Below are 19,031 nucleotides of genomic sequence, written 5' to 3'. Positions count from 1 at the left end.
TTTTGGAACAATACCAGACACAAAATTGTCAAAAGACAGCATTCTTCAAGAAAATAGTGGTTTCATTTCATTAGTAATCTAGAAGAGTAGTCCCAGAGGCCCCTACAGACCAAATTTTAAAACAGAAACCTAAGTACTTTCTGGCTAATTCAGTTTACTGCCATCTAGAGGTTAGAGTCCAGAAAATCTGCAGCACTTAAAAATTAATACAAATCACTTGTTTTTCAATGAATTAATTTTTCTGTGACAGTGCGCTAAATCCACTTATTGTTAAAATGCCTTTTTAGTATTTGCATTTTGGTAAACAAACATTAATTAAATTATTGATAAATATTTCATTGTCATAAGCATATGGAAAGTAAAAAAGCTATACAAAATAAATTTTTTGGGTGTAAGCTAAAATTTTGCCCTGTATCACATAAATATGCAATGGCATATTGCCTTTTTATTCTATTACATACACAAAATATTTTATATTTTAAACATGTGTTCAGCTTAACCTGCTATCATAGGTAAAATGGATTATAGATGACTTTAAAACAAAGCAGTAATTATCTGCTAATTTTTTAGAGCTAATCCTGTTTGGGAGAGGGAAGAGAAAGAATCTGAGATCCTTTCCCACAGCTGTCGATATCTCAAAGTAGTTTGAAATGCATTGAAAATCCCAGCCTCTGTTTATAATAAAACTAGTGGCCTGGTGCACGAATTCGTGCACATTGAAAGGAAATTAGAAGAAATATTTTAATATCACTATTCACCCTTTCTCTATAATAGAAGTGTCAACCAAATTTATGATTGACACTGACAGATTGAAACACACGTGGGCGATCGGTGCCAGCAAGAGCTTTATATGTATCGCACATCATATTGCGAGTCAACTTAGCCATATATATATATATATATATACATATATATATATATATATTAAAGTTTCTTAATTAGACCTGCTTTCTGATGTAACTAAACTTTTTCCAGCCCAGTGAAGCACCCCAACTTCTCTTTCAAGTAATTATCAGCAACACAGCAGTAAGTATCAATACCAAGCAGATTATTATTGTAGATCACACAGAGAGAACAAAGGGTAAAATATTTAACTGCAGTAGTGTTTGACTATATTCTGCACAGTGAGAAAACCTGAAGTCATTCTCAAGGTCCACCAGTTCTTACTTCTTTTCAGTCAGGTCGAGTTTCTAAGCTTTCTAAATCTCTTATCTACTCCAGGACTTCTGTGAGGATCAAATGAGATGAGTCACTGGAAAACGCTTCACATACATTTGGTTAAAGTGTGAAATGTTTCAACCTGGCTATAAAATCTGGGCTGAAAGAACTGCAAGGAGGCTAGTCGTCACTAGGGAGAGGAAGCCAGGCATTGCTAAGTGACGTCATTATCTGGACAGACACTTAGCATATTAGCCTTTTATATATATATAGATATCAAAAATTAATTTACTGGCGCTCTTCTATATGACTATGATACTACTGACACACAGGCAGCTGAGAATCTGCTTTGAATTATTTGTATATAAATTGTAAGTGCAAACTGTAGGCTGACAAGCATTTTCTTCACTAGTTTCCTTTGAGAATAAAAACATATGTTCATAGGTCGGCTGCCTAGGATCAGTGGTGCAGCCTGCTTACAGGGAACAGGGTCTGGCAGGCATTTGTTTGGTCTGAACCTCATTAATTTTACGCCTAGCAAATTTAGCCAATCCAACAGTAAACTCTATGTAACAGTTACCTTGTTAAGTGCTCTGCAATAGAGGGAGGGAGGCAGAGAGGGAGGCAGGTAGGGAGGGAGAGATGAAGGGTGAAAGAGAGAGGGAGGGAGGAGCCTGTGGCTAAATAAGCCTGAAAAACACTACATAATCCTATAAAATGTACCCCCTCTTGAAGACTTCTAGTTCACATTAGCATATTAAATCTTGGATACTTCTGCAATCTAAAATGCATTAACTACATATAACTAGTGTTTTTCCTTATTTGTTGGCATAAATGCCCCAACCCCAACAAACATCCACATCTACCACACCTTGCTTTCTCTCAATACCCCATAATAATAGTGCACAGCATACTTTTGATGGTCCCTGCCAACTGATCTCCTGAAGACGTGAAACGATTAGTTTGGCTTCTCTAGAAATCTTATCTTTAAACTTCCAGAACTGAAGCACTAGAAGGTTTGCCTCAGGCCCTTGGCAATAAGGAGAGACAAAGAGAATAAATTATGGAAGCTATTAATCAAATACCCCTGTTTTCAAGTCAGGCAATTAACATTACTTCAGTCTTGGTAGCTTAGTTATATTTGTGTTTTTAACTTAAAACTGAATATACAGTGACTTTCATGTAGTTGGGCAGACTTCACAATTGTCAGCACAATAAAATAGCATCAGGAGATTACACTATAACAGCTTTGGAAGTAGACACTACATCCTGGCATTGTTTATGTCAGACAAGTAGAAAATGATGTTGTTTGCACTCACTTCACTGTCAGTGTGTTTCCATGGAAATGGGAGGGGAATTCACATTTGGAAAAGCTTCACAAAGTCGGTGGCCCCAATAACTTAGGTCCTGTGGTGTCTGTTGCAGGGCACGGAGAATGTGAAGCAGGCAGATGCCAGTGCTTCAGCGGCTGGGAAGGAGATCGGTGCCAGTGCCCATCAACATCAGCCCAGCACTGCGTCAATCCAAAGGGCCAAGTGTGCAGTGGAAGAGGCACGTGTGTATGTGGCAGGTGCGAGTGCACTGATCCTAGAAGCTTCGGCCGCTTCTGTGAACACTGCCCCACATGTCACACAGGCTGCAATGAAAACTGGTATGTGTTCTCTGACTCCAAACATGCATAAAGCAGTACTCCATTACAGCTATGCTTGTCCTTTTTAATTCTGCCTTTCATAACTCTAGAAGTGCTGCATCTTCTCCTCCAAATTAATTACCATCATGCTAAAAGAGAACTGAGTGGGGGATTTGGGAATTTTAAGACTTAGATTCCAATTTTTGGCCACTAGATAGCTGTGGAGTATAAGAATTTAACAAGGCATTCACTGCCTTCAACTTTGATAATAAGGTGGAGTTTTTTTAAGAATAATATTCAGTATTTACAGCAGTTCATTGGTTTCCCCCCAGCTTTTTAGATATATAATTGGCATATAACCTTATGCAAGTTTAAGGTTTATAATGTGATGACTTAGGGGTTGCTTGCTTCCCAGCTTGCTATTAATTAGCTGTTTGATCTAGGGCAAGTTGTTGAAATTCTCTGTGAATTTTCTGAGGATAGTCTCTGTCAATATTCCTGATATCAGAAATGAGAATAATAATAATACCTTGCTATAGTTCTATGAAAGAATTAAATTAGATGATTCATATAAAAAATCTTTGTACTTATACACAGTTATCATAGAAAAATGTTAGATAGTATTATTGAGTGATGGTGGTTATGAAGCACTAAATAAATAAATTATGGATAAATTAAAGGTGATATATTAAATAAAGATAGCATTATTATTTTGTGCCAATAATTAATTTCCCAATAACAGTTTGAGCCCTGTTCAAACAAAAGCCACTACTCTAAACATCACTGTGCCTTCCAATTTGTTTTATTCAAATTTTTATAACCTCCACTTTCTTGAATAGTACAAGTAAAATTTTTTAAAGAATGCATAGCAAATTATGTCTCTCTCTTAGAAATGCATTTCCTACACATAATGATGGAATTAATTCTAAAGAACTAAACAAAAATTTGAACTGTGTATTTATTGCTAAACTTTTCTATTAGTGTCTAATATTAATCTTCTAAAACATCTATGCTAGTTTGTGTGTGTGTATGTGTGTGTGTGTTAAGAGTATTCATTTCCTATAGATTTTCTTCTCAAGATGGAAAAGTCATTTTATAAATATTTTTCAATTACAGTTTACATTTAATATTGCTTTGTATTGGTTTCAGGTCTACAACATAGTGGTTAGACAATCATATACTTTACAAAATGTTCCTCCCTGATATTTCCAGCACCTACCTGGCACCATACAGTTATTATAATATTATTAACTACAACCTAGGCTGTATTTTATATCCCCATAACTGTTTTGTCATGACCAATTTGTACTTCTTAACCCCTTCATTTTTTTTACCTAGTCCTGCAACTCCTCTCCTCTCTGGCAACTATCAGTCTGTTCTCTGTATCCATGGGTCTGCTTCTACTTTGTTCATTTGTTTTGTTCTTTAGATCCCACATATAAGTAAAATCATATGGTATTTGTCTTTCTCTGACCAATTTATTTCACTTAGCATAATACCCTCTAGGTCAGAAATCTGTGGTATTTTTATACCAATAATGAACTGTCAGAAAGGGAAACTAAAAAAAGCTCCATTTACAATTGCATCAAAAAATAAAATAAAATACCTAGGGATAAATTTAACCAAGAAGATAAAAGACCTGTACTAAGAAAATTGTAAGGCACTCCAGAAAGAAACTGAAGAAGATACAAATAAATGGAAGCATATACCCTGCTCATGGATAGGAAGAATTAACATCATTAAAATGTCTGTATTACCCAAAGCAATCTACAGATGCAATGTGATTCCTATCAAAATACCAAAGTTCGTTTTTCACAGAACAAGAACAAATAATCTAAAAGTTTATATGAAACCACAAAAGATCCCAAGTTGCCACAGCAATCTTGAGAAAGAAGAACAAGTTTTGAGGTATCATGCTACCTGATATCAAACTATTATATAAGGCTATAGTAATCAAAACATTATGGTATTGACATAAAAACAGACACACAGAACAATGGAACAGAATAAAGAGCCCAAAAATAAACCCACACTTATATGGCCAATTAATATATGACAAAGGAGGCAAGAGCATACAATGAAGTAAATACAGTCTACTCAATAAATGGTGCTGGGAAAATTGGACAGATACATGCAAAAAAATGAAACTAGGCCACCTTCTCACACCATATACAAGAATAAGCACAAAATGGATTAAAGGCTTAAATGTAGGATTTGAAACCCTAAATATCCTAGAAGGAAAAATAGGCAGAAAAATCATTATTTTGATTTTATACATTATTAAGCTATTTTAAGTGGTTAGAAAGTAACTTTGCCATGGTATTAAATTCAGCCAAAATTACAAATAAGTGTCATAGCTTTTTTTCCCAGTTTTACAAGACTGCTGTCCTAAAGCAGTATCCTAATTTATTTCTTGTAGAAAATACTACAGTCTACCACCTTTTAAAGATTATATGTTTCCATTTCTGTTTCCCCTTACAGGAATTGTGTGCAATGCCTTCACCCCCACAATCTGTCTCAAGCTATACTTGATCGGTGTAAATCCTCATGTGCTTTCATGCAACAGCATTATGTGGACCAAACATCAGGTAAGCCAAAGCTTAGTAAGCAAAGCACCGAGAAAGTATCGAATCATGTTCCCCAAAAGGGTCCATAGCAACCATCCTAAAGAATGGACTAACTGCTTCAATGTTTTCAATATCTCAGAGATGGTACTCAATAAAATTAGCTGAGTATGTCTGCCACGGTTGGCTGAACTGTTAGATCCCCCTTCTTAACTACCCAGGTAAATTCCCATGCTGTGCATCTCCATGGAAATACACCGAACATATTTTCTAGAGAGGCCTCAGTGAACCAAGGAGTTTCCTATGTGGAGTCAATGTCACCCTTAGAGACAGTATCTATGGAGCCATAATTATTTTTCATAAGCCAAACTTGCTTCCAGTTATAACCTTCCTCGTGTCAAACTAACATTTTCATGTTTCGGGTGAAGCCAAAAAAATTCAAAGTAGCAATGATCTGCTTTTGTAAAGTGCGTAAGTTCAAAAGGGCTATTCCTTCCTGATACTTTTCATTATGATATAAATAAAAGTTAGCATGAATGATTATAAAGGTGACACAATGGAAAGGGTATGGAACTTTTAGTCTGAAGACCTTGGCTTAAGCCATGTCCCTTGACATAGTAGTTAAGAAATATCAGTGTCTTACAATATTTCCCTATGCCTTAGTTTTTTTCATCTGTAAAATGAAGATAGTAATACCAATCTCAGAGTAGTGTAAGATTAAATGAGCCAGTGAACATGAAAGAATTATGTAAATTAAAAGATTACACATAATAAAATTATGACTTCACTGAAAACATTCTTAACTGCTACTATAATCTCTCTTAATCTGTAAGAATAATCCCAGCTCTTACAGAGAGTGTACAAAATAATAAACTTTCTCGAGTTTTGCTTCTCTCCCATCCATACTGATTTTAGCCCATACTGAATTTGGCTCTGAAAAGAGTCCATGTGCTGCCAGCTGGGGCTGTAGCAATCACTCCCAAAAGCCAAGTGCCTTTTCTAATAAATGGAGCCCTTACTGTCAACATGTCATTTATTATGTTAAGTAAACAGACCTACTGTGACCTAATTGTGGTTACAAAAAGTATTCCATTAAAGCTCCTTAGAAAAAGCCCTTACTTGACCTAAACTAAGATGATAGTCATGGCCATGGCTTAATGTTTGCTGATCCAAAATGACATTTAAAAAATGCACGCAGATTTGGGCCCTGAAAATGTCATGTATCCTAACCCATGATAAACATTTGTAAAATGTATGGGTAGCTAGGGGAATCCCCTCCCTTCACAACTCTTGTGCAAGGAGAGAGAAAGGGCATGTGTTAGCCACCTCTATTATCTATTCATTCAATCACACTTAAAGAGTGTTCTTTGGTCTTTCTAGTTAAGCTTCTACTAGGCGAGAAGCCAGTAAGTGGGATCAAGCCACATGCCCCCTATAAGGATATTAGCTGATTGAGTAGCTCTGAGTCAGCTAGGGGAAATGACAGTCTGCCAGGATGGAAGGCATGCATGTCACAAACGTTGAGGTCACTGTGAAAAACTCCAAGGGCATCACTGTTGAATCGAGCATCCTGGATTCTCAGTGTGTGAAACAAAGGAAAACTTGCATTTTGTGTCTGGTGCTTCTATTCCAATTAGTAGGTCCTCCAGCCTCTCTTTAACCTTTCTTTCAAGGAAATCTTATCATTGACCAAAAGAAAACTGCGCTCTGTCTTCCCATTTGGAGAGGAGCCCTTGCTCGTTACTGAGCTCTTGGCTTATTTAAGAGCACGCTTGGTCATCCCTGAGAATTCAGTCATAGATCACCCAATAGCGGGTGATCTCTTTTCTAAGTCTTGACAAGTCCCCTCCTGAAAGGCCCTCTCAGGCAGACCTTCAGACGTTTAGGTGAAGTCCCCAAAGTCTAAAGAAGAGGCAAAAACACATGGCTCTTTAGTCCAGGAGGTAATTTTTTGAGTCTGGGACAGCTGGTAAGTTCTGTGGAATACTGACATATTGTGCAACCATGTTCCTCTTAGATTTGGATAATACCTCTGGCAGCCACAGAGTCTTAGACTTTCCAACTAGAGTTTGCCAAAAGTCTAGTGCTAAAACAGAGACCTAGCATGCTCCTCCTCTGAATGAGGCATATTCTTTTCCAGCTAGTAATTACTTACTCTTAAAACACTACAAGTGGAATATTTAGATGCAAAACTTGGTTAACAGACAAGTAAAGAAAGAAAGAAAAAGAAAAATTGAGGAAAGAGATATTGTGTATTGTCCTGAACTGGACACTCTTATTTCCTGGAGAATCTATGTGTAATAATTATGAAAAGTGACACTGCAATTTCAAAGGAAATATTTATTCATCTGTTAGAGTAGTACTGATTTTAGCTTCTGCAGATGTTTACTTTATTTTCCATTACTGGTGTGCAACAAATGAAGAGGAGCAAAACAAAGGGAACATAAGCTAATGAGGGGTGCTGTTAAATAATTTTTTAAATCCCAGTTTCCACTTGTGATCAAGGGAACACATCACAAAACTGTCCCTCTCTCTATCATGGATACAATTATATTTGGTTATGGATTTGGGTATATTCCAGTTAATACTCCTAAGAATCAAGCAAGCTGCAAATAAATACTTTTATTAAATACTTAATTGTGGCTATTCTACAAAGGAGCGTTTTATGTTGAAAATATTTTAATAAGTGTGTAATAAAAATTTGAGAGTCTTCTTTGAATCTACAGTAATGGCAGTCCTCTGTTTTCAAAATGTAAATTTGCAAATATCCCTGCTCCTATTCATTGAGATGCTAAACTCTGTTTACTTGTTGGAATCCTTTGACTTACTCATTCCCATTTTTAATCAACTTATTTGTTTGCTTCATTACAGAATGCTTCTCTAGTCCAAGCTATGTGAGGATATTTTTCATCATTTTCATAGTTACATTCTTGATTGGGTTGCTTAAAGTCCTTATCATTAGACAGGTGATATTACAATGGAATAGTAATAAAATGAAGTCCTCAGCAGATTACAGGGTGTCGGCCTCAAAAAAGGTCAGTGAATTCTAAAAAAAAGAATTACTATCAGTATGTCATTGTCTACTTCCAATATTTCAGTCCTTAATTAATGCTAATATTTCTTCTCCATTAAGGACAAGTCAATTCTGCAAAGTGTTTGCACAAGAGCAGTAACCTACCGACGTGAGAAGCCTGAAGAAATAAAAATGGATATCAGCAAATTAAATGCTCATGAAACTTTCAGGTGCAACTACTAAAAAGATTTTTTTAAAAGTACTTTATGGGAAACTGGATTTTTAATAATTGCTCCTAAAATTATAGTTTTAGAAGTCACAGGAGGAGACAAATTGTTCTAGATCATGCTAGTTTCTGGTTTTCACTGGAATGGAGACTGACAAGCTTCCTCATCATCATGTGACTCACATCGCTGCTGACTTTTTCAGAGAAAAAAAATGTGTCTTACTACTGTTTGAGACTAGTGTCATTGTAGCACTTTACTGTAATATATAACTTATTTAGATCAGCATAGAATGTAGATCATCTGAAGAGCACTGATTACACTTTACAGGTACCTGGCCATTCCTAAGCTTCCCAGAGAGAAGCAATGGCATTGTGTCACTGCAAGGGTACAGTAATCCCTGCATGGAACATGCAAATGAAAAATAATAAGGCATTTATTCTAATGTTGCCAAACACTTCAACATTTGGCAGTGAATCTACAAGAATAGCTAGATGAGTAAATGATTAGTGTTTCGCTCAAGAGGTGAACAGATAAAACATTAATCTTGGGGGTTATTGCTTTTGAAACTAGTTTTATGCATATGTGTGTTTGTTTTCTTCTTTTTACAAGATGGATACTAATTCCAACATTCTCTCCTCTTTGCCTTTATGGTTTGGTTTTCTTTCTTACAGGATAAGTTTATATAAGTCACAGATGACTGGATTAAATAAGTGCTAAGTTACTACTGCCATAAAAACTTAATAATATAATGTCACTTTATTAGAATACTGGTTTTAAAAGCTGAATGTTTAATAAGGGACACTGTAAAGTAACATCAAAATCTGAACAGCTTAGTTGTTTGAAGATGTGGAGTCTTATATCTTCTTACCTGGTTAACTGGACAGACTATTTCACCATTTCATTTGTCTAATCATCAGGTTAAAATTCAGAAGATATTTAGAAACTGCCTTGTCAAGCAAAGTGCCACAATTTTGACTGAGCTTTCTCAGATATTTACTTTAAGTAGATATTAGCATTTTTAAATTAAAAGTTATATTAGGCTATATAAAATAGTATCTCCTCAACTCCACTGACAAGAATTTTAAAAGTATGCAATTGGCAGAAGATAAACAGTATCTAAGAAATAAGCTAATTCATCATTTTAGTTAGTCAGGGAATCAAGTTTAAGTGATATCTCAAAAACCATCCCAGTGATTAAGTGGCAGCATTTGAAGACAATTTCTATCTTACTGCCAGGCTAGTGTTCATTGCACAATATCATGCTACCTCTTGAGTCTTTAGAATATCCAATTGGCAAGTGTTTTTTAAATGTGATTTACTGAAGTCTTAAGTATATGAGCATGAGAAAATTGCAAAGCAAAGCTGAAAGAGTCATTCAGACTGAATTGGCCATGACTAGCTGCAATCTTTCCTGCCAATCAACTCCCAAGAGTTTACAGGTGTGAAATCCATTCATACCTTAGCCTGTGTGAACAGCACCCCCTAAAATTGTGCGGTGCTCACCCCGAGATTGATACAGAGGCGATGAGCTTTTATCTTCCCCAATGGAAACTTCTTCACAATTACCACAGCCCTACAGATTTATTCTCATTTTACTGGCTAGAAGTCCAGTAGTCAGAGTTTTGCCTATGAAAACAATGTCTTTTTATAATTAACATCCCAGATTTGCTGTCTTTCAGCACTTGAGTTAATCAAAGTGCTAGATATTTGCATTTCAATGAAGACTAAAGTCTGCACTCCACATTCTACCCAAAAGAGTATTTTAATACATAAGTTGCTCTGGAGTTAACAAATAGGGCAACTCCATTAGCTGTCCCCATAGCCAAGCAATTATGACTCTAAGTTGAACTGTATTTCCTTCCCCAAATGAGAGATTGGGGACACTGACATAATTCAGTACTGTGACTCACTTGTTTAAGATACCCTTGACCACCAAGGATAACGTAAAAATCACATTTTTCAGTTTGTCTGTCACATGTAGCATCCTTTTTAAAAGGAAAATAAATTGATACCTGACAGTCCCAAAAGGAAAAAGTGGAAAAATTCCATTTATTAAAATGCTGACAATTTAAAAATGAACATTACAATGTTCATAAACTAATTTCCATGTGGAATGAATTATCCAAAAGAGCAAAATAAATTGAAACCCTGAAAGTCCACAGTTTATATTTTTACACTCTCACTAGTTTGCACTAATTTATAACGAACTGAACAGAAGCTGTTACCCTAGTGAGAGACAAACTTCCTGATAGGCTGTTCAAAGCGAGATGATGACTGTTATGTGTTTTCTTTTTTTTTTCCACTTAATGATCTAATTCTTAAAGGTTTTAGAGCTTATATTTTACTTGAATAATTGGTATGTTCCTGTATAATTGTTTGTGAGAAGAGAATTAATATTTGACTAATTAGAATTAATTAAAAGGTAAGGGAAAACAGGGTATTCTTAGATTAAATAATATTTGTAAATAGAGCCTATTTTCAATATGACCACAGGAGCCTTTTAAGATTTACTGATATCAAACACAAGTAATGACATTTTTAATGGTTAACAAAGTTAGGAACTTGAACACTTTTGGTACGACAGCTTTTATGTGCCCTAAATGACTTACATTTAAATTACATGTGCCATGTAATGACTTAGCAATGTGCCAGACATAACACTACAATATAACTGTATGCACTTGATTTCTCTGGGGACATGTTTACACTGCAGTGTACATGGGTTTTTAAACATTTGATATCTTCTTCAAAATTTGTTAACATTTAAGAAGTCATACATATTCTCTGCAAGACTGAGAAATTCACCAGAAATCTGATTATGTCCTAAATGTTCAAAGCAGCTTTAGTTAATAAAGATTTTAAAAATTAAAATAAACAAAATACATTTTTTGTCTTCAGGAAAATTTTAAAAAATCATTATTAAAATTACTGCATGCATCAGATGTAATCCTTCACTAAAGAATAAATTCCAATATAATACATTAAACAATAAAGAACAATTTAAATTAAAGAACAAGTAAAGAAAAAGAATAAATTCCAAATATGTCTTAATATTTCCTAATCTCCACTGAAGATATACTTATGGCATCCATGAGACATTGAAATATTCTTATGAGGGACTATGAAAATTTTTTTCTATAGAATTATTTAGTCTGGGTACCTGATATAGCAAATTAGATTCAGTGGCTTTTACTTCCTTTCCTTACTCCTATTTTTTTTTCTACTCAGTTTTCTAAGGGATTGCCCTCAAACTCAGTAAGTCCAATTATTAAAAATAATCAAATGTAATGGAATAATGTTTATTTCCAAACACCTCTTAATAATTTTAAAACTCATTTGAATCTATGTACCTGAACAAAGACAGATCCATTGAAAATTAAGAATTTTAAGTTCTCACAACTGTTAAAGATTCAGTTTTAAAGGATTTGAGACCTTTATTTTAATAAAAGTTTCAAGAGAAATATAACTACTTGGGAGTTCAAGCATGTGCATAATGTATTCTGTTTTATTTGCTCTAAACATTTAATTTATGACTGTCCTTATCAATATATATTGACCTTAAAAACTCCATTTCACGCAATGCAAATTGAAATATATCACCTTTCAAAGAAATATAGAATTACCTTTCAGATCATTTCCCTTCTCTTTTATAATTCCCCTATGGAAAATTTACTATGGGTAACTGATTATACACATTCGTATTTCATTGATTCTGACACATCCGCTTTTTCAGTATAACATCTCTGAAATTGTGATGTATCTTGCAATTTTTGGCATGTTAAATGCAGTGTTGAAAGTTGTGCTTGAATAAATAGTACACTAATTAATTTTTAACTACATGTTCATGGGTATAGGGACATTGCTTTCTTACAAACATTTGAAAATTCACTTATGATGGCATATGAGCCAGTTTTCAGTACAACTGAATCACATACAACTAAGCATGGATCCTAACTGTCTGATAATAAGCTCACATCCTGCAGACCTTTAGGTTATTAAAGCTTTTTAACCTCCTCTTTATGCCAGTGGCTATGATTTCTGCAAACCCTGGTTTAACTGATAAGAATGAGTGGGTTTCTCCTAGTCTTGTTAATAATTTTTTATTCTTTCTATCCTTTGTAATGAATACTTCTATATTATCATCTCTCTGTTAAACAAAATTAAGTGGGAGAATATTACACGTAAACATCATGATTACATTTTACAGCATCTTGCATATGTTACAGCAGTGACAGGAGAAAAATATGATATAACCAATCAGTGCTGTTGGAGAAAAAAATAACTTTCTCTTTGAGTCCTTCTACATTTTTATTCTTAACATTTCCCTTCTTTTGAGTGATTTTTTTCCCTTTGGCTCTGATAAATTTACCTTCAAGCCCATGTAATGACTGTCATAAAAATGTTATTAAATTATTTTAATTATATGAAACAGTTGTTCAGCTATCTGGGCAGATGTTAATAAAATACCTGAGAGTAACAACACTACTCTTTTATCTACCTGAAATACTTTTCTACATAAAATGTATCTTTTAAGCTAACTCTTTTAATCAGGTTTGAACATCTATAATCTAATTTCAGTTTAAAATTATTTAACCCAACAATTACACACACACACACACACACACACACACACACACACTGCAGTTACCAAGGATGGAAACTGTGATTTGTCTAAAGAACTTTTATTAACTTTATATTATACCATAGATAAATATGATTTTGATAAGAATTCCACACAATGATAAATAGGGTAAATTTTATTAAGGATATTGAATATCAAATACTTTCATTCTAAATTATAGGAAAATACAAATTTGCACATATTAATATAAAAATTCATTTTTGGATATTTAACATAACTAGAACTATTTTACATTTAATAGCTACTTAATTTTTAAACCTCTGCAAAGAAAATTTAGAAATGTTTTTAAATTATCAATGATATAACCTTATTTGTTTCATTTAATTAATGTTGCCTTTGTAAAAAACTTTTAACATAGAGTATATTTTTAAATTAAAATATTTAAATATAAAATAGGTGTAAGAAACATTCTCATTAAGCAAGTTTCTTATTATGTCTGGCTTTGAATTATACATAAAATAAAATCTCCTTAGAGGACACAGAAGATTGGGGAATATGACAATTTCATATAATATACTATGAAGCTGTTCATATAATTCTGATTGACTACTAACTGCTGTTTTATGTATTTATTAAAGAGCTGACACTGTAGTTGTAAGATGTCTATTTTTCTAACAGAGCTTATAATAGTTATGACAAGGCATTTAATTAATGCATCATTCTGTTTAAACGTAGCTGTTAATTACTATAAAATTTTATGTTTTAAAATAAAAATCTAAAAATCTAAGAATTTTCTTTTATTTACCATTGTGTCATACATAACCCTCACAACTACCAGACCACATTGTCACAAAAGGAAATGTCATAACATTCATATGTTGTCATTGGTAGAGAACATTACATAATTCCAAAAACTACTACTTCTAGATAACTGTAGGGCCAATGACATAGGGTGGAGACCATCCTAATTGCTCTACTTACCTTTTGATTGCTGCCCAATGATGGAAGCAGAATGACTATCCTAATTACAAAGAACTGAAAAAGTAACACCTTAATATAAATATGCATGTTCACAAACTTCAATCGCACATTCTCTAGAGTCGTGTTTAAACTACTGAAATTTATAAAATGCCCCTACCAGACATCCCTGGTAGGCAAACAATTTCTTTTTAGCTAAACCACTGCACTCAATGCTATATTTTCATTTCATGTAGAGAATGTAGTAAAGCAGATGAGGGGACACATTAAAAGCTAAATAAGACATGTAGACAGAGTCCCTGTCCTTTAGAAGTTTTAACACTTTGCAGGAAAAGGTATGTGTAGCAAATCTATATCTATCTATCTATCTATCTATCTATCTATCTATCTATCTATCTATCTATCTATCTTTCTATCTATAGGATTGGGCTAGCGAGATCAAAGGGAAATTATCAGGAGGTGTCACAACTCAGAAGTGTGAGTTACAGTCTTTTGGGATCAGAATCCTGATTTCATTATGAATATTGTTTGGCCCCAACCTTCCCTTCCTTGTTTAGTAATGAGACCCACCTGCCTGAGTTTCAGTAGAGCACATAGCTGACTTAACTATTCAGACTCCTTTGCAGCTAAATGTGATTACAGGACTAAATGTTAGTCAACAGGATGGGAGAGGAAATGATATGTGCAACCCCAGATCACAACAACTTTTTTGTTGTCTGGATCAACTAAAGCAGCTACCTTAGCAAAGGAAGCCATGTGCTGAAATTGTCAGAGCTTCCTCTTCAGTCATCAAATGTTCACCTCAAGACATCCCTGGTAGAAAACAATTTCTTTTTAGCTAAACCACTGCACTCAATGCTATATCAGATAATCTGTGTTATTCAAAAAATTGTCTCACTGAATCCTTAGCAATACTAAATTCTATTTTCCACAAATTTTCAAATAAGAAAAACAAGGCACAGAGAAGTTAGTGACCTTGTATAAATGCATGCAGCCGGCAAGTGCCCAAGGGAAGATTCATACCCAGATCTGTTTTACTCTCCATAAATGAGTGATCCTATGTTATGAAATAATAGATTTTACTAGTTTAACTAGTTTTAGTAGTTTAACTATGTCCCTATTCCACGCCCCCAAAAATGTGTAATAAAGTTGAGCTAATATATGTGTACAAATACTACATAGGAAAAAGTAAACAGACCTTTAGAATAAGAAAAACAAAAAGCTAAGCATACTCAGATGCTTGAGTTAGACTGCAGCAGGGTCCATGAAGACAAATTTGACTTACAGGCTTTGGAAGAAAGGTGAGTGTGGACATGCTAAAATTCCATGTCAAGAATTTAAACAATCATTTTGCTAGGTGGATATATCCCAAACATGAATGTGCCATAATCATAGCTCTTAAATTCATTGAGAAAAAGAATGAGTAGGATATGATACCAAGTATAAAATATTGGTTAAGAACTTCAGCATTTAACAAGAGATGGTTAAATAAACTTTTCTGAATGGGAAAGAGTCACATATTTATAATGGAAAATGAATAAATGTAGACAGAAATGTTTATGTTAGGAAAGTTTGGATTGGTCTAAAGTATAATAGGGGAACATTTCAAATTGTGACAAAGAGGAGTCAGTCAAACAAGCTTGGAGAATTTTCATGAAGTAAATATCTAGACAAAAGGACAAAGAGAGGGAATATGAGCTACAGCTGCAAGAAGATGTGAGAGAATTTAGGGACTGGCTAGATATAGGTGATGAAGAAAGAAGTTAGTCAAAGGAAATTCTAATGCCAACTCTGAAAGTCACTATAGACATCTATCCAAATTGGATAAAATTCCCAATCTGGTCTCGCACACCACATTGTTCTTGCCAATCCATGACTATTAGACTAAATTCTAACTTCATCAAAACATTTGGCCAGACAAAACTAAAGCTGTAAATTTTTAAACTATGTCAATTACTATGCTTTCAATATTATGAAAATAAACCCATCTAAAAAGATATACAGTAACTTCTTTTTATCTATGAATATGCTATCTAATAAAGATTGGATATGCTAATTGACCCTCACACCATTGCAAAGATGGCAGTGCCCACAGCCAGTAAGGAGGGAATATGCTAATTGACTGCCACGCCCTCAAAGATGGCAACATCCACAGCCCCAAGATGACAGCGCCCAGTCCCCTCAGCCCCACCGAGGCAGCAGGCACACTCCTGCTTCCAGAGTCCCCCAGTCTCCTCAGCCTCCCAGCCGCCCAGGGACAGCATGAGGCACAAGCAAGCCTCAGGTGGCAGCTGCCCAGACGCCCAGGGCCGCCGGAGGCTCAGGTAACCAGGGCTGGCTGAGGCTTTTGCTGCAGAGTTGTGATGGGGGCGTCGCCTTCCCCTGATCACAGGGTCACCTCCCGCCCCTGAGGGCTCTGGACTGCGAGAGGTTAGGCCAGGCTGAGGGAACCCCCCCTCCAGTGCATGAATTTTCATGCACCAGACATCTAGTTTTTATCATAATTAGCAGCAGTGGTGGGCTGACTGCAAAAAATAAGTGTAACCTTGGCTTTCAACTTGGTAATATTTTAGTATTCTTTTGGACTGGTATATTATTTAGTCCTTAGATCCTAATACTGTTTAGACTTCTTCCAATGAATTACCTTTAGGTCTAAAAATATTTTCAGACTATAGTGATGAAAGGGGAATTCTTTCTTTATTGGGCTTTGTCATTCTTCATACTGTTTTAACATTGTTATGACTATAAAATATATTCTAACCATCACTAAAGTCATGAGAGATAATTAACCACTTAAGAAAATCTTAATTTACCATTACCAACAATTTTTATACATTTTCCCCTATTATATTTGAGATGTTATGGTTTTCAAAGAGTAGTTCCCAGAACAGAGGCATCAGTGTCACATGAAAATTTGGTAGAAATGTAGACTTTTGGTTTCTGCTCCAAATCTTCTGAATCAGAAACTCTGAGAATGGGGTCCAGTGATCTGTGTTTTAACAAACTCTCTAAGTAATTATAATATAGTTTGAGAGCCATTTCCATGAAGAGTGAAAACTAGCATCAGGAGACCATAGTTATAGATTATACTTACCAGTGCGCCTAGGCCAGTGATGGCGAACCTTTTGAGCTCGGCGTGTCAGCATTTTGAAAAACCCTAACTTAACTCTGGTGCCGCATCACATATAGAAATTTTTTTATATTTGCAACCATAGTAAAACAAAGACTTATATTTCTGATATTTATTTTATATATTTAAATGCCATTTAACAAGGAAAAATCAACCAAAAAAATGAGTTTGCGTGACATAGGTTCGCCATCACTGACCTGGGCCAATACATGATACTCAATACCCAGTACTCAAATAAGTGTTGAGTCAGTTAAAGATGTTTTCTTTTCTATGAGCCCCTCAGACATGTCCCTGAGAAAATATTATGCTCAAAATGTTTATATTTTTATAGTTAAAATCAAAGTAATAAAATCATTCTCTGCATGTCATTTTAAAAAATAAGGTGGACTTCAATTACTTTTTATAACAAGACACATCTTACATTAAATATGCAGAGTCTTACATTAAATACCCTTATCATCCACAGCCAGGTCTCATTTTTCTGTCACAGAAACCCTCTCTAGTCTTAGCAAAGGCTAAATGCATACAGACTGTATGTGTATGAAACAGCTGGAGGATATCCATTACTGCCCTAAATAATAGAGAAATTCCTAACATGGTTTGTGGAGTTCCATCTTAGAGGACTAAATCTTTCAATTTCTCATCTCCACCAAAGTATACAACTTCTCTCCTTCCTCCCTCAAAGACACTGAAAATTGTCTAGGTCTGGCCCTGGTTAGGTGGCTCAGTTGGTTGGAGTGCAATCCCATACACCAAAAGTGTGGGTTTGATTCCCAATCAGGTTATATACCTAAGTTGCGGGTTCCATCCCCATGTACAGTTTGGTTTTTATGACGTTTCTCTCTCTTACTCTCTCTCCCTTCCTCTCTAAGATTAATAACAAAAACTGTCTGGGTCTGTTGGTTGTCTTCAGGGAACACAAATGAACAGTCACACACAGAACAGCTGGACACAGCATCGCTTCCTTCCACTTCTTGGTCACTGTAGTAGAAAATCCTTCTGCTCTGTCACATTTTGAGGAATCACATTTGCTTACTCTTTTCCTCTCATATCTAAAACACTCCTTTCTCCCTTGCCCTAGATCCAGTTTTATCTCCTCTTGAAAAAAAAAAAAAATGTAGCTCTACAGGCATGCATCCAAATCTATCTCTAGTCCACTAAATTTTGCAAGTATTTCTGGGCTTGGAAAAAGGGGGAAAACCTTATGGTACCAATAAATAGTAAAAGAGAAAGATAATATGTATGTATGCAAGGGTAAGGTAGACCCAAAGAATAAGAAATGGTACTGAGAACCTATTCTGGGACTCTGGATATAAAGAGACAGCAGGGATGGGAAGGAAAGAAGGTTAATTTTTTTTTTCTTTGAGAGATCTCTGCTTGAAGTCTCTACCACACCTTTCTTTAATGATAGGGTAAGGAATATTCTCTAACCTCTAGCCTAATGGAGTTTCAAGGGAACCACTAGGAGCTTTGAAATGTATTCCTGACCTCTGGGATAAAGAGAGAAGTCTGATGTCTGGCTCATGCCAGAAAAAGCTTTCTCACAGATTAGTGCTGATAACACATATGGCTATGGCCTGGATCCTATCTCCTAGGAAAAACTAACGGAGATAAGTGGCCAGGACTAGGTGTGTCTATACTAATTCTAATTGTGTATTATTATTATTCTGTCGGTTAGAGTATAATTTGAAATAAAATAAATAAATGACATTTTTTCCTTTCAAATATCAAAATAATATCAGATTATAT

General features: G+C 35.0%; 1 protein-coding gene across 4 annotated transcripts in view; it reads left to right on the top strand.

Annotated features, from left to right (window-relative positions):
* ITGB8 (integrin subunit beta 8) overlaps window positions 1–14,515 on the top strand; it is an 85,802-nt gene extending 71,287 nt beyond the window's left edge. For 2 of the 4 annotated variants that reach the window (XM_036327952.1, XM_036327953.1), the window contains 5 exons: window positions 2,584–2,809; window positions 5,270–5,376; window positions 8,224–8,387; window positions 8,486–8,595; window positions 9,264–14,515. In XM_036327952.1, the coding sequence (XP_036183845.1) occupies window positions 2,584–2,809; window positions 5,270–5,376; window positions 8,224–8,387; window positions 8,486–8,595; window positions 9,264–9,309 (653 nt within the window). In that variant the 3' untranslated portion in view covers window positions 9,310–14,515. Of the gene's footprint in view, window positions 1–2,583; window positions 2,810–5,269; window positions 5,377–8,223; window positions 8,388–8,485 lie in introns of all 4 variants that reach the window. The other 2 variants (XM_036327949.1, XM_036327950.1) reach the window with 2 other exon arrangements.
* Window positions 14,516–19,031: the final 4,516 nt, after the last annotated feature.

This window comes from Myotis myotis, unplaced genomic scaffold (assembly GCF_014108235.1).
Source record: "Myotis myotis isolate mMyoMyo1 unplaced genomic scaffold, mMyoMyo1.p scaffold_m19_p_11, whole genome shotgun sequence".
Classification (NCBI taxonomy): domain Eukaryota; kingdom Metazoa; phylum Chordata; class Mammalia; order Chiroptera; family Vespertilionidae; genus Myotis; species Myotis myotis.
The sequence above is the reverse complement of the archived record's forward strand: the minus strand, read 5'-3'. Positions and strand labels throughout refer to the sequence as shown.